General features: G+C 45.5%; 1 protein-coding gene across 1 annotated transcript; it reads left to right on the top strand.

Annotated features, from left to right (window-relative positions):
- Positions 1–441: 441 nt before the first annotated feature.
- LOC130367460 (speedy protein 1-A-like) lies at positions 442–16,155 on the top strand. Its single transcript, XM_056569880.1, has 5 exons — positions 442–592; positions 8,705–8,877; positions 15,495–15,553; positions 15,695–15,777; positions 16,011–16,155. Exons 1-5 carry the CDS (start codon positions 546–548, stop codon positions 16,153–16,155), a joined length of 507 nt encoding a protein of 168 aa, XP_056425855.1. The 5' UTR covers positions 442–545.
- The last annotated feature ends 1,644 nt before the right edge of the window (positions 16,156–17,799 follow it).

The following is a 17,799-nucleotide window of genomic DNA, read 5'->3' on the forward strand; positions in this document are numbered from 1 at the left end:
TTTGGCTTCCAATGTTGCTGTTTTTCAGCAGTCAGTTCATTGGGACGATGCAATCATAGCGCAGGCCCATGTAACATATTGTACTGCACTATCCAATAGCCAGACCCATCGACCAATAGGATCGCAGGGTTTTACAAATAAACAACAACAGAAAATGACAGTTGGTGCCAGTCTGCGATTGCTCTTCTAGAGTTGAGACCGGCTCCTTATTTCTCTGCGAGAAGTGACTTTTTTGGACAGCGACCCCCATCCATTTCTACAGATTTTGAGGAGAGGAGGAGAGGCGAGTAGGAGGAGGAGGCGAGTAGGAGGCGGAGGAGAGGAGGAGGCGGAGGAGAGGAGGAGAGGCGGCGGAGGAGAGGAGGAGAGGCGGCGGAGGAGAGGAGGAGAGGAGGAGGCGGAGGAGAGGAGGAGGCGGCGGAGGAGAGGCGAGGAGGAGGCGGAGGAGAGGAGGAGAGGCGAGGAGAAGGAGAGGCGAGGAGGAGAGGCGAGGAGGAGGAGGAGGAGGAGGCGGCGAGGAAGAGAAGAAAAGAAGAGGCGACACCATGAGGAAGAGGAAGAGAGAACTGACAGCCCTGTATGAGGAGGAGTGGTAAGTAGGACACATCACTACACCATTTTATAGGGGTACATTTACAGACAGTCTTCAAAAACTAAGAGTTGTTTTTCTGCCATCCACCTGGGGAAGATTTATCAAAAAAGTTGAGAAAATGCTGACCAGTTGCCATAGCAACCAATCAGCTTCCCCCCTTTTTCAGAGGCCTTTAAACTGCCCCCTAATGTTATATGTGATAACTGCCCCCCTAATGTTATATGTGATAACTGCCCCCCTAATGTTATATATGATAACTGCCCCCCTAATGTTATATGTGATAACTGCCCCCCCTAATATTATATGTGATAACTGCCCCCCTAATGTTATATGTGATGACTGCCCCCCTAATGTTATATGCGATAACTGCCCCCCTAATGTTATATGTGATAACTGCCCCTCTAATATTATATGTGACAACTGCCCCCCTAATGTTATATGTGATGACTGCCCCCCTAATGTTATATGTGATGACTGCCCCCTAATGTTATATGTGATAACTGCCCCCCTAATGTTATATGTGATAACTGCCCCCCTAATGTTATATGTGATAACTGCCCCCCTAATTTTGTAAGTGATAACAGCCCCCCTAATGTTATATGTGATAAATGCCCACCTAATGTTATATGTGATAACTGCCCCCTAATGTTATACGTGATAACTGCCCCCCTAATGTTATATGTAATAACTGCCCCCCTGATGTTATATGAGATAACTGCCCCCCTAATTTTGTATGTGATAACTGCCCCCCTAATGTTATATGTGATAAATGCCCCTAATGTTATACGTGATAATTGCCCCCTAATGTTATATGTGATAACTGCCCCCCTAATGTTATGTGTGATAACTGCCCCCCTAATGTTATATGTGATAACTGCCCCCCTAATATTATATGTGATAACTGCCCCCCTAATGTTATATGTGATGACTGCCCCCCTAATGTTATATGTGATAACTGCCCCCCTAATGTTATATGTGATAACTGCCCCCCTAATATTATATGTGATAACTGCCCCCCTAATGTTATATGTGATGACTGCCCCCCTAATGTTATATGTGATAACTGCCCCCCTAATGTTATATGTGATAACTGCCCCTCTAATATTATATGTGACAACTGCCCCTAGTGTTATATGTGATAACTGCCCCCCTAATGTTATATGTGATAACTGCCCCACTAATGTTATATGTTATAACTGCCCCCCTAATGTTACGTGTGATAACTGCCCCCCTAATGTTATATGTGATAACTGCCCCTAATGTTATATGTGATAACTGCCCCCCTAATGTTATATGTGATAACTGCCCCCCTAATGTTATATGTGATAACTGCCCCCCTAATGTTATATGTGACAACTGCCCCCTAATGTTATATGTGATAACTACCCCCTAATGTTATATGTGATAACTGCCCTCTAATGTTATATGTGATAACTGCCCCCCTAATGTTATATGTGATACCTGCCCCCCTAATGTTATATGTGATAACTGCCCCCCTAATGTTATATGTGATAACTGCCCTCTGTTATATGTGATAACTGCCCCACTAATGTTATATGTGATAACTGTCCCCAATGTTATATGTGATAACTGCCCCCCTAATGTTATATGTGATAACTGCCCCCCTAATGTTATATGTGATAACTGCCCCCCTAATGTTATATGTGATAACTGCCCTCTAATGTTATATGTGATAACTGCCCCCCTAATGTTATATGTGATACCTGCCCCCCTAATGTTATATGTGATAACTGCCCCCCTAATGTTATATGTGATAACTGCCCCTAATGTTATATGTGATAACTGCCCCCCTAATGTTATATGTGATGACTGCCCCCCTAATGTTATATGCGATAACTGCCCCCCTAATGTTATATGTGATAACTGCCCCTCTAATATTATATGTGACAACTGCCCCCCTAATGTTATATGTGATGACTGCCCCCCTAATGTTATATGTGATGACTGCCCCCTAATGTTATATGTGATAACTGCCCCCCTAATGTTATATGTGATAACTGCCCCCCTAATGTTATATGTGATAACTGCCCCCCTAATTTTGTAAGTGATAACAGCCCCCCTAATGTTATATGTGATAAATGCCCACCTAATGTTATATGTGATAACTGCCCCCTAATGTTATACGTGATAACTGCCCCCCTAATGTTATATGTAATAACTGCCCCCCTGATGTTATATGAGATAACTGCCCCCCTAATTTTGTATGTGATAACTGCCCCCCTAATGTTATATGTGATAAATGCCCCTAATGTTATACGTGATAATTGCCCCCTAATGTTATATGTGATAACTGCCCCCCTAATGTTATGTGTGATAACTGCCCCCCTAATGTTATATGTGATAACTGCCCCCCTAATATTATATGTGATAACTGCCCCCCTAATGTTATATGTGATGACTGCCCCCCTAATGTTATATGTGATAACTGCCCCCCTAATGTTATATGTGATAACTGCCCCCCTAATATTATATGTGATAACTGCCCCCCTAATGTTATATGTGATGACTGCCCCCCTAATGTTATATGTGATAACTGCCCCCCTAATGTTATATGTGATAACTGCCCCTCTAATATTATATGTGACAACTGCCCCTAGTGTTATATGTGATAACTGCCCCCCTAATGTTATATGTGATAACTGCCCCACTAATGTTATATGTTATAACTGCCCCCCTAATGTTACGTGTGATAACTGCCCCCCTAATGTTATATGTGATAACTGCCCCTAATGTTATATGTGATAACTGCCCCCCTAATGTTATATGTGATAACTGCCCCCCTAATGTTATATGTGATAACTGCCCCCCTAATGTTATATGTGACAACTGCCCCCTAATGTTATATGTGATAACTACCCCCTAATGTTATATGTGATAACTGCCCTCTAATGTTATATGTGATAACTGCCCCCCTAATGTTATATGTGATACCTGCCCCCCCTAATGTTATATGTGATAACTGCCCCCCTAATGTTATATGTGATAACTGCCCTCTGTTATATGTGATAACTGCCCCACTAATGTTATATGTGATAACTGTCCCCAATGTTATATGTGATAACTGCCCCCCTAATGTTATATGTGATAACTGCCCCCCTAATGTTATATGTGATAACTGCCCCCCTAATGTTATATGTGATAACTGCCCTCTAATGTTATATGTGATAACTGCCCCCCTAATGTTATATGTGATACCTGCCCCCCTAATGTTATATGTGATAACTGCCCCCCTAATGTTATATGTGATAACTGCCCCTAATGTTATATGTGATAACTGCCCCCCTAATGTTATATGTGATAACTGCCCCCCTAATGTTATATGTGATAACTGCCCCCCTAATGTTATATGTGATAACTGCCCCCCTAATGTTATATGTGATAACTGCCCCCCCTAATGTTATATGTGATAACTGCCCCTAATGTTATATGTGATAACTGCCCCCCTAATGTTATATGTGATAACTGCCCCCCTAATGTTATATGTGATAACTGCCACTAATGTTATATATGATAACTGCCCCCCTAATGTTATATGTGATAACTGCCCCTAATGTTATATGTGATAACTGCCCCTAATGTTATATGTGATAACTGCCCACTAATGTTATATATGATAACTGCCCCCCTAATGTTATATGTGATAACTGCCCCTAATGTTATATGTGATAACTGCCCCTAATGTTATATGTGATAACTGCCCCCAATGTTATTATAGTCGGGCAGCTATATGTATCATACCACCAGAGGAATTTAGATTAAGAAGTTTTCTGGGACTTTTCCATTTATGGTCCATCCTCAGGACTGGCTATTAATGTGTTGTTGTTGGTGGACCAACACCAGGCACCTCACCCCTGCCCTACAGCTGTTTGGCAGAGCCATGGGGGGAGATTTATCAAAACCTGTCCAGACAAAAAGCTGCTGAGTTGCCCATAGCAACCAATCAGATTGCTTCTTTCATTTTGCAAAGGCCTTTTAAAAAATGAAAGAATCGATCTGATTGGTTGCTATGGGCAACACAGCAACTTTTCCTCAGGACAGGTTTTGATAAATCTCCCCCCATGATGGTTTTCACATATAAACAATGGAGATTTATCCAAACCTGGGCAGAGGAAAAGTGGTGCAGTTGCCTATAGCAACCTATCAGATTGCTTCTTTTTTTAGAAATGAAAGAATCAATCTGATTGGTTGCTATGGGCAACTGCACCACTCTTCCTCTACACAGGTTTGGATAAATCTCCTCCAATGACGGGAGATAGAGAAGAGATTTCGGGTCATTGTGAAATGTTGGTGCCAGGACACTGCAGCACAGCCCCCATTCAATTTAATGGAACTAAGATTTGACAGCAGTGGAAAGACCATAAATGTAAATGTCCCAGAAAACCACTGGAAAATCTCTTTAATATATATGATAACTGCCTCTTCAATGGTAAATGTGATTTCTGACCCAGTGTTATATGTGATAATGCCACTATTTTTAGGCCTTTTAGATCGCTTTTTATACATTTTTTTCTGGTACATGAAGTGACCAAAAATCTGCAATTCTGCTATTTTTTTACATTTACGCCATTAACCGTGCAATTTTGTTACCATTGGAAATACTTAAAGGGGTACTCCACCGCTAGGCATTTTGGGGGAGATTTATCAAAACCTGTCCTAAGGAAAAGTTGCCCAGTTACCCATAGCAACCAATCAGATCACTTCTTTCACTTTGCAGAGGCCTTGTTAAAAATGAAAGAAGCAAGCTGATTGGTTGCTATGGGCACCCTATCCCCTATCATTGGGACACCCGTGACCTCCGCGCAGCACCCCGTGTTCTCAACAAATGCCAAGTTCTGGCGGCAGTGGTCGTGATGTCACGCTATTCCCCCTAGTGACGTCACGCCCCCCCCCCCCCATGGATGTCTATGGGAGTCGTCACACCCCTTTCCATAGACATCCATAGGCAGGGCCGTTTGAAAGAATTTGGGGGCCCCAATCAAAATGGACATGGAGGCCCCCCCCCTTGATGTTCACGCACGTCACGCTCTAGGGCCGGCGTCAGGACATAGTAACGCCGGCCCTTGAATTCTGGGAGCGCAACATGAGCGAAGGTCGATACGGCGCACATTAGGTGCAGCAGTGTTCCCCCCACATTAGGTGCAGCAGTGTTCCCCCCACATTAGGTGCAGCAGAGTTCCCCCCACATTAGGTAGGCAGTGTTACCCCCTGTTCAGACCCCCTGTCCAGACCCCCCCCCCCCCCCGGGGCCATTTTTTTGGGTGGGGGTTTGACTGCTGAGACCCCCACAGATCACCTTAGTTAAAGTGGTTCTCCAGCTGTTGGAAAGCTAAAACTCCCATCATGTCTGAAAAGCCTCTGTCAATGGGAGTTGTAGTTTTGTAACAGCTGGAGAGACACAGATTGGACACAGTTTTACCCATCATCACTGCAGAACTTACAAGTGACTACAGCGCTGATGGGATAGTCAGGAGAATACACAATGATATCAGTGACCTGAGTGACGTCTTCTGACTTGAGTGATATCTTCTCTGTTATCTTTTCTTCTTCATCTGGTCCAGAGACAAGGTCTTCCTCCAGCTCCATCTTCTCTGCAGAGTCTGATATCCAGACATCATTGGCTCCTCACTTTGTCAGCAGATCCTCATCCTCTGCATGAAGACAGAAATCATTATAACCTTGCCAGAAAGTGTAACCTAAATAAAATACTGCCCCACACTGTACCCTAAATATAATACTGCTATACACAGTACCCACTAAATATAATACTACCACACACTGTACCCACTAAATATAATACTGCCATACACTGTACCCACTAAATATAATACTGCCATACACTGTACCCACTAAATATAATCCTGCTATTCACTGTACCCACTAAATATAATACGGCCCCACACTGTACCCTAAATAAAATACTGCCCCACACTGTACCTGGAATATAATACTACTATACACTGTACCCTGAATAAAATACTGCTATACACTGTACCCTAAATAAAATACTGCCCCACACTTTACCCTGAATATAATACTGCCATACACTCTACCCACTAAATATAATCCTGCTATTCGCTGTACCCACTAAATATAATACTGCCCCACACTGTACCCTAAATAAAATACTGCCCCACACTGTACCCTAAATAAAATACTGCCCCACACTGTACCCTAAATAAAATACTGCCCCACACTGTACCCTGAATATAATACTGCTATACACTGTACACTGAATAAAATACTGCTATACACTGTACCCACTAAATATAATACTGACCCACACTGTACCATGAATATAATACTGCCACACACTGTACCCACTAAATATAATTCTGCCACACACTGTACCCTGAATATAATGCTGCCACACACTGTACCCTGAATATAATGCTGCTCCACACTGTATCCACTGAATACAATACTGCCACACATGCATACACATCATATATACATATACACCCCCTCTTATTCACTGTGTCCTCATCACCCCCATAACCCCCCGCCAAACCTCTCCTCATCATTACTATAACTCCCCCCTCCCCACCTCTCCTCATCACTATTATAACCAGGGGGGGTTATGGGGGAGTGATGAGGAGTGGTGCAGGGGGGGCACATCTCATCACCCCCATAACACCCCCCCCCCCTGCACCTCTCATCACCCCCATAACACCCCTGCATCTCTCATCACCCCCATAACACCCCCCCTGCACCTCTCATCACCCCCATAACGCCCCTGCACCTCTCATCACCCCCATAACACCCCTGCATCTCTCATAACCCCCATAACACCCCCCCTGCATCTCTCATCACCCCCATAACACCTCCCTGCATCTCTCATCACCCCATAACACCCCCCTGCATCTCTCATGACCCCCATAACACCCCCTGCATCTCTCATGACCCCCATAACACCCCCCTGCATCTCTCATGACCCCCCATAACACCCACCCTCCACCACACACACACACACACACACACACCTCTCATCACCATTGCAGTCCCCTAACTACCATACAATTCCCTTCCCCCGTACTAGTTTACTTACCCTGCCGCGGATCGTTGCAGCGGCATGAGTCTGCTGCTGCTCCTGTCACTGCACGGAGGTTGCTGGAAGTTCGCGTGGGGACGTAGGCAGGGACAGGTCAGGTGATTGGCGTAGAGTTGCGTGCCTGTTTGTTTCTTAAGGGGCCCGCGCCCTACAAAGGTAATTTAATTGAAATGTGCGGGCCCCCCGAAGTGCCCCGTCGCTACAGGACGGGCAAGCACCGGCTCTGCTCGGGGCCCCCCAGCCAGCTTGGGGCCCCAAGCAATTGCTTGGTTTGCCGGTCCGGTAGCGACGGGCCTGTCCATAGGGGGGGGTGGGGGCGTGATGTCACTAGGGGGAATAGCGTGACATCACGACCACTGCCGCCAGAACTTGGCATTTGTTCAGAACACGGGGTGCTGCTGCATGGAGGGGATGTGGCGTTTTTTCTTTTTGATTTTTTACATTTTTTTTTTACAGCGTTCAAGGTGCAGCATGAATAATTCAATTATTTTATTATTTGGGTCATTATGGATGTGGCGAAACTCAATATGTTTTTTACATTTTTTATGTTGTTTTCAGAAAAAGTTGATGCTTTTTTTTATTTACATTTTATTTTTAAGAGCCCTACAAAGGGACTGACAGCGATCAGTGTGGAAACTCCTCACATGCAGCTGTCATGATTTTACTGAAGCATATGAAGGTTTAATCTTCTAGAAGAGGTTCCTCCGCTCCTAGTAGCTCCAGCAGGAGCCCGACTATCATACTGATCCCTGCACGGGAGACCCCCATTGCCTTATGATAGCACTGAAAATATGGTGGGCAAGACTAGGGACCCTTAAAGGGGTACTCCACTGATCTGTGCAGACACCTGACATTCTGCCACGCCCCCTCCCATAGACATGAATCAAGGGGGCGTGGCTTGATTTAACGAGAATATAATGTTGTACCATATGGTCTCATAGACTTCCCTGGTGTCATATTATGGCTCCTTATAACCAGGATAGCCCATTATTTGGTCGGGTGCATGAGGCCCAATACTATAGATGTTATCTCTTCTATCACAGTTCAGCATCTGCCACCCAGGAGGAGCCGGAGAAGACGGAGGACCAGCCAAAGGAGGAGGAGACGGACGGCGAGACCAAGAAGAAGAGGGAGCAAACGGACAACAACCGGAGGGAAACCACTGATGATGCCATCCTACAGCCGGAGGAACGGGCCGCTTTTTACAGACTCCTGGGTAACAATACATTTTTCTTTCTAAGACAAAAAGTATAATATTTTATCACATGATAAAATAAAGTGTTCTTATCCCCTTAAAGGTGCCCCCCCCAGGAGATAGATAGTTGCCCCCAGTGTAGATAGATTCTGCCAAGGGGTAGATAGCGGTTCCCAGTGTAGACAGGTGCCCTCCAGGAGGTAGATAGTAGTTTCCAGTGTAGATAGGTTTCCGCCAGAGGTAGACAGTAGTAATGATTGGCAGGGGACATATTCGAATTTGCGATATTTCACTATGTTCATTCTTTTTTTTTTTTTCATGTGAAAATTCGTAATGAAATTCGCATAGTGCGCATGCGCAATTATATCTCCATTGTGCCAATATTCGCATAAATATTTGCATAAATATTCACATAAATTTGCATAAAAACACGAATATTTGACATTACGAATATATCACTATATTCTAAATATTCGCAAAATCGCAAAGTGCTGATATCCGCGGTAAAAATTTGTACACAGTTGCCCCACAGTGTAGACAAGTGCCCTCCAGGAGGTAGGAAGTTGCCTCCAGTGTAGATAGATTCCCCCCCAGAGGTAGATAACTGTTCCCAGTGTAGACAGGTGCCCTCCAGGAGGCAGGTAGTTGCCTCCAGTGTAGATAAATTCCCCCCCAGAGGTAGATAGCTGTTCCCAGTGTAGACAGCTTCCCTCCAGGAGGCAGGTAGTTGTCTCCAGTGTAGATAGATTCCCCCCCAGAGATAGATAGCTGTTCCCAGTGTAGATAGCTGCCCTCCAGGAGGCAGGTAGTTGTCTCCAGTGTAGATAGATTCCCCCCCAGAGGTAGATAGCTGTTCCCAGTGTAGATAGCTGTCCTCCAGGAGGCAGGTAGTTGTCTCCAGTGTAGATAGATCCCCCCCCCCCCAGAGGTAGATAGCTGTTCCCAGTGTAGATAGCTGCCCTCCAGGAGGCAGGTAGTTGTCTCCAGTGTAGATAGATCCCCCCCCCCCCCCCCCCCCAGAGGAAGATAGCTGTTCCCAGTGTAGACAGGTGCTCTCCAGGAGGCAGGTAGTTGATCCCAGTGTAGATAGGTTTCCCCAAACGTAGGCATTTTTCCCACAGTATAGACAGGTGCCCTCAAGGAGGTAGATGGTTGCCCCAATTGTAGACATGTCCCTGTCACCCAAAATTTTTAATAAATTAAATACATATATAATTAAATAATAATAAAAAAATACATATTTACGTTTAGAGATGTCGCGAACAGTTCCCGGCGAATTTAGCATGTTCGCTTTCGCATCGCTGGGCGAACATATGTGAAGTTCGATCCGCCCCCTATACTTTAACATTGCAGTAAACTTTGACCCTGTGAGTCAGAGTCAGCAGACACATTACAGCCAATCAACAGCAGTCCCTCCCTTACAGACCCTCCTACCTCTTGCACGGACGCCATTTTAGCCTCATTCAGCATGCTGCAGGCTTAGAAAGTGGAGGGTCAGAGAAGCTGCTCCTGCTGTATAGGGAAAGCGATAGCTAGGTTGCTGCTAGGTGGTGTATTCAGGGTCCAGTTTACTACTAAAGCACTAGTGTAACATCTGCTTTAAGGACAGCACCAAAAAAAGCCCTTTTCAGGGCTGAAAGATATCAATCCTGGTTGGGAGGGAACCGCTGGTTAAAAGGGGTACTCCAGAATGAAACTTAAGTTCCTTCAAGCAACTAACTACTACAGTATTCAAAGGGCTGAAAGATATCAGTCCGTGTGTCTTGCAACAGCTGGAGGCACCCTGGTTGGGGACCACTGCATAAAAGGGGAACTCCGGTGGCAAGCTTTTTTTCTTTAAAGCAACTAACTACTACAGTATTCAAATGGCTGAAATATATCAGTCCGTGTGTTTTGCAACAGCTGGAGGCACCCTGATTGAGGATCACTGCTTAAAATGGGAACTCTGCTGGCAAGCTTTTTTGCTCATTGTCACACTAGTGCAAATCACATTTGGTCTGACAGTTGTGCAAATAAAAAAAAAATCCTTTTTTGGCTGTTAAATAAAATCAGTCGTCACTGTCAGTTCACGTCACAGTTGCCATTTTTTTTTGCCTGCAGGCCAAATTGTGTCACCCTAGTGCAAATCACATTAGGTGTGACAGTTGTGCAAATAAAAAAAATATCCTTTTTTGGCTGTTAAATAAAATCAGTCGTCACTGTCAGTTCACGTCACAGTTGCCAGTTTTTTTTGCCTGCAGGGCAAATTGTGTCACCCTAGTGCAAATCACATTAGGTGTGACAGTTGTGCAAATTAACCAAAAAAATTACAGGTAGAGGAAGGCCACCCCGCAGGGGCCATCGTGATGCTGGGATTCCCTTTGGCCCTAGAATTGCCAGTGTTCAGAGGCCACGTACCCTGAACCCCCAAAGTTCTGAGGACTTAGTTGACTGGCTATCACAAGACACCCAATCTACTACAGCTTCCGCTCGGAACCTTAACGCACCATCCTTCTCCTCCTCTAGCTTAGCTTTGGGCACCTCTCATGCTACCACTTGCCCGCCTGCCACCACCACCAGCACTAGCACCACAGCAGCTTTACTTGATCCGTCAGAGGAGTTATTTACACATGAGTTTGAAGACATGAGTGATGCGCAACCATTATTGCCAGAGGATGTAGTTAACAGGGATATGTCTCAGTCAGGCAGCATTACACACATGGACGTACGGTGTGATGATGATGTTGTACCGCTGCTGCTTCCTTTCTTGAGGTGTCAGATAGCGGTGAAGGTGTTGATGATGACGATGTGTCCGTGGATGCCACGTGGGTGCCCGCTAAGAGAAGAAGAGGGGGAAAGTTCAGATGGGGAGACAGAGAGGAGGAGGAGACGAGTTGGAAGCGGTGGGAGGTCGTCGCAATGAGCTAGTGGCACAGTCAGACAGCATGCATCGGCTTCCGGGGTCAGCCAGACGGGACGCCAATCAACGCATGCTGTTGCCAACACCAGAATGGCGTAATTGCAGATCTCAGCAGTGTGGCATTTTTTTGGTGTGTCTGCCTCTGACAACAGCGAGGCCATTTGCAACCTGTGCCAGAAGAAACTGAGTCGTGGGAAGTCCAACACCCACCTAGGCACAACTGCTTTGCGAAGGCACATGATGTCACATCACAAACACCTATGGGATCAACATGTCAGTACAAGCAGCACACAAAGTCAAAGCCGCCATCCTCCTCCTTGTCCAGCATCTTCAGCCAGGTCAACCACTACTGCCCTCCTTGCCCCCGCTCAACCATCTGCCTCTCCGTCTCTCGCCTTGAGCAGTTCCTGCTCATCTGCCCACAGTAAGGTGTCTGTCAGGGAGATGTTTGAGCGCAAGAAGACAATATCTCAAAGTCACCCCCTAGCCCGGTGTCTGACAGGTGGCTTGTTGGAACTGCTAGCTCACCAGCTTTTACTATACAAGCTGGTGGAGTCTGAGGCCTTTAAAAAATTTGTAGCCATTGGGACACCGCAGTGGAAGGTACCCGGCCGAAATTTTTTTGCACAAAAGGCAATCCCCAACCTTTACTCCATTGTGCAAAAGGAAATTATGACATGTCTGGCACACAGTGTAGGGGCAAAGGCCTATCTGACCACTGATACCTGGTCTGCAAAGCATGGTCAGGGCAGGTATATCACCTACACTGCGCATTAGGTAAACCTGGTGACGGCTGCCAAGCACCTCCTCTACTTCATCCTCTTCCATAACATCCTCGGCCGAGTTCCTCTTCCACTGGGGTTGATTTGCCTCAAAGCGGAGAGTCACACCGCTCCAGCGCTCCTGTCGGCCCTGAACGCACAGGTGGACCAGTGGCTGACTCCGCACCAACTGGAGATTGGCAAGGTGGTTTGTGACAACGGAACAAATTTGTTGGCGGCATTGAGGTTGGGCAAGTTGACACATGTGCTGTGCATGGCACATGTGTGTAATCTGATTGTACAACGCTTTGTGCTCAAGTACCCAGGCTTACAGGATGACCTGAAGCAGTCCAGGAAGGTGTGTGGCCATTTCAGGCGTTCCTACACGGCCATGGCGCACTTGTCAGATATCCAGCGGCGAAACAACATGCCAGTGAGGCGCTTGATTTGGGACAGCCCAACACGTTGGAATTCAACACTCCTAATGTTCGACCGCCTGCTCCAACAAGAGAAAGCCGTCAACGAATATTTGTATGACCGGGGTGCTAGGACATAATTTGCGGAGCTGGGAATTTTTTTGCCACGTTACTGGAGGCTCATGCGCAATGCCTGTAGGCTCATGTAGTGCCCTGCGAATAGTGCTGTATTAGGCAGTAGATGAGCGTGAAGAGGAAGAGTTGTGGACACCATCACCACCAGAAACAGCCTTATCAGCATCGCTTGCTGGACCTGTGGCAACGCTGGAAGAGGATTGTGAGGAAGAGGAGTCAGAGGAGGAATGTGGCTTTGAAGAGGAGGAGGAAGACCAACCACAGCAGGCATCCCAGGGTGCTCCTTGTCACCTATCTGGTTCCCGTGGTGTTGTACGTGGCTGGGGGGAAGAAGATTATACCTTCCCTGACATCACTAAGGACGAGGAACGGGACATGAGTAGCTCGGCATCCGTCCGTGCAAATGGGGTCTTTCATGCTGTCGTGCCTGTTGAGGGACCCTCGTATAAAAAGGATGAAGGAGACCTGTACTGGGTGTCCTCCACGCTACTAGACCCTCGGTATAAACATAAAGTGCCTGACATATTACTGCAAGGCAGAAAGGATTAAGCAGGTCCAAAATAAATTAAGAAGTATGCTGTACACAGCGTATAAGGGTCATGTCACAGCACAACAGGGATCTAACAGGGGAAGAGGTGAAAGTAATCCCCCTCCTCCTCCCACGAACACGCTGGCAAGGACAGGATGCTCTACAGACATGCTGATGATGGAGGACATGCGGAGCTTTTTAAGTTCTACGCATCGCCACAGCCCTTCGGGGTCCACCATCAGAGAATGACTTGACCGACAGGTAGCAGACTACCTGGCCTTAACCGCAGATATCGACACTCTGAGGAGCGATGAACCCCTTGACTACTGGGTGTGCCGGCTTGACCTGTGGCCTGAGCTATCCCAATTTGCGCTCGAACTTCTGGCCTGTCCCGCTTCAAGTGTCCTGTCAGAAAGGACCTTCAGTGCAGCAGGAGGTATTGTCACTGAGAAGAGGAGTCGCCTTGGTGAAAAAGTCTGGATTACCTCACCTTTCTTAAGATGAATGAGGGATGGATCCCGAAGGGACTGACACTGGGCCTGACACTTGACTGAACAAGGCCTGATCAGATGAGCTGCCTTGGGCTAAAAATGGTCCACACGCTGCTGTATTTGAACTCTGAATGCCGGATGACTTGCGTGACTTATCCGCCACCAACTAGGGTTGAAGCCGCAATGTTTTAGGGCACAGCGGCTGCGACAATACCAAACTTTCCAGCCAGGTGTACATGCCTAATTTTTCTGGCCTCTGCTGCTGCACTTGTTATGGTGCTGCAATTTTTATGGCCGCTGCTACAGAAGCTGCAACAATACCACATTTTTCAGGCATGTGTACATGCCTAATTTTTCTGATACTCTCTGCTGACATCTCTGTCCATTTTAGCAACCGTGGATATTAGATGTATGCTAAGGGTAGCATGGTGGCTCAGAGGTTAGCACTGCTGCCTTGCAGTGCTGGGGCCTTGGGTTCAAATCCCACTATGTGCTGCCTAAAGGGGAGCTCTAACTATGTGCTGACTAACATGGGGGAATCTAACTATGTGATGCCTGAAGGGGGGAATCTAACTATGTGCTGCCTAATATGGGGGAATCTAACTATGTGATGACTAAAGGGGGGCTCTATGTGCTGCCTAAAAGCACGTTATTCCAAACCATTTAGGAATAATAGGTGATTTATGCCCTTTATGGATTAAAACCAGACTCTGCATCAACTATGTAATTTTCCATGGGAGTTTAGCCATGGATCCCACTCCGGCACGCCACAGTCCAGGTGTTAGTCTCCTTGAAATAACTTTTAAATCACTATTGTGGCCAGAAAGAGTCCCTGTGGGTTTTAAAATTCGCCTGCCCATTTGCGGAAGTTCGCGAACCGAAAATTTTATGTTCGTGACATCACTATTTACGTTCTCTTTACTGCCATACCAACATGGACGTCCCTTGGTGCACACAGAGTGATGTTACCCTGTGTGTGTCTGAGCCGGAGACAGTGGGAAGAGGTCCTGCACCTCTCCCAACCTGCAACCAGGGAAAGTGCCCTAGACCCATAATTCTAGAGATCTCCAGCAGTTCTGCCACCCTGCCAGGCTAGGAAGATGGTGGTTCCCTAGGCAGGTGCCTACTCAGCCAACCCCCAATCTTGGCCCTATGAAACAGACATATACATCGTAAATAAAGATCAGTATTATCATAGCCCTTCAGGAAAGATAATGTTCCCTCTACAGAACCTTCTCTCTCCTGCTCTGGTGCTTCTGTACAATGTATAGTATGGAATATAGTGTATAATGTGTCAGTGACTTTATACACACATGTATATGTATATTATATGTAGAATTGTTATAGATAGTATAGAAGATATTGATTGAATAGATAAAAATAATGATATTTCTGTTATTTTTGTAGACGAAGGACACATCCAGCTATTTCTAGGCAGGGACAGCTGCTATAAGATCGCGGACAAGGTAGTATATAAAGGGAAAGAATAGATGTTGTACGGATAGAAGTAAATACAGGGATATACTGGAGACATACAGGTACTGTATAATAGAATGTATTTAGATAAGAAATGTATTACCAGCCTCTAACTCTTCTCATCCCTCTAGTATCTCCTGGCCATGGTCCTCATCTACTTCCGAAGAGCCAACCTGCGTACGGAGGAATATAACACCTACTTCTTTCCAGCGCTGTGAGTTTATCTTAATGTTATTGCATATAAACACATCTATATAAATACATAAATATATATATATATATATATATATATATATACAAACATTAATATAAATACATATATATATCTATATATATATATATATATACTGGGCACTCTATATTGTAATATTACTACCAATGGTTCTTCTCCTCTTCCTCTTGTGAAATGTTGTATAATTTTTATTTATTAATTTTTTCTCCTTTTAGGTTTCTTGCCAACCAGTTTGAAGAGGATGAGATGTTTCGACGCGAGATCTACCCCTGGGCCCTCGGACCGATGTGGACGGCGATGAAGACCTGGATGCTACACCTGCGGAACCTGCTGCTCCTCCGGATGAGATTCCACGCTTGAGTAACCAGAGACACCTGTGATCGGGTCAGTGACATAAAATAAAAACTATACACTAGGAATGAAAGTCTGTGTTTATTATAACAATTTATATTGTGATTAATTCTAGATCATGGCACAAGACCCCGAGTACTGGGCATGGAAGAGAGAGCGGAAGGAACATCACGGCTGGGCCATACGCTGGTACCGGAGGGATCCTGGAGAATACATCCCGAGAGGCCCATGGTGGATCCCTCCCGCCTGCTCCATCTGTATCACCGATCTGCAGCCTTGTGCCGGGGAAGAGAACACCAAGCGAAGGAGGACGAAGAAAGAAGAACAGAACGGATGAAGACCAAGCCGCCCCAGATGTATTCTTAAGGTCACGTTCCCACTTGGCATATATGTAGCGTATTTGATGCTGCGCAAAGTCTGCTGAAGCAGCGGGAAATATGCTGCGTATCCCTCGCTCACCATACACACAAGGCTTTCTGGCGGCAGCCCTATGTGCGCAGTGAGTTTTGGAGGCGGGGCTCCACCTCCAAAACTCACTTCAAACATAGGGCTGCCGCAAGAAAGCCTTGTGTGTATGGTGAGTGAGGGATAAGCAGCGTATCTCCCGCTGCTGCTACAGATTTTGCACAGCGTGAAATATTCTGCGTACACGCCAAGAGGGAACGTACCCTTATAGTATATTTATTGTTACACATAATGCACACACTAAATCACTGTACACAAATCACAAACACAAAATACATACACATTCATTCCCTACACACTTTCACTACATACACATTCATCTCCTACACACAATCACTACAAACACATTCATTCCCTACACACTATCACTACATACACATTCATCCCCTACACACTATCACTACATGCACATTAATTCTCTACACACTATCACTACATACACATTCATCCCCTACACACTGTCACTACTCACACATTCATCCCCTACACACTATCACTACATACACATTCATTCTCTACACACTATCACTACATACACATTCATTCCCTTCACACTATCACTACATACACATTCATCCCCTACACACTATCGCTACATACACATTCATCCCCTACACACTATCACTACATACACATTCATCCCCCACACACTGTCACTTTCTACACATTCATTCCCTACACACTATCACTACAAACACATTCATCCTCTACACACAATCACTACATACACATTCATCCCCTACACACTATCACTACATACACATTCATTCCCTACACACTATCACTACATACACATTCATCCCCTACACACTATCACTACATACACATTCATTCCCTACACACTATCACTATTTACACATTCATTCCCTACACACTATCACTACATACACATTCATTCCCTACACACTATCACTACATACACATTCATTCCCTACACACTATCACTACATACACATTCATCCCCTACACACTATCAATACATACACAATCATCCTCTACACACAATCAATACATACACATTCATTCCCTACACACTATCACTACATACACATTCTGCCCCTACACACTATCACTACATACACATTCATCCCCTACACACTATCACTACATACACATTCATTCCCTACACACTATCACTACATACACATTCATTCCCTACACACTATCGCTACATACACATTCATTTCC

The sequence above is a fragment of the Hyla sarda genome, chromosome 4 (assembly GCF_029499605.1).
Source record: "Hyla sarda isolate aHylSar1 chromosome 4, aHylSar1.hap1, whole genome shotgun sequence".
Classification (NCBI taxonomy): Eukaryota; Metazoa; Chordata; class Amphibia; order Anura; family Hylidae; genus Hyla; species Hyla sarda.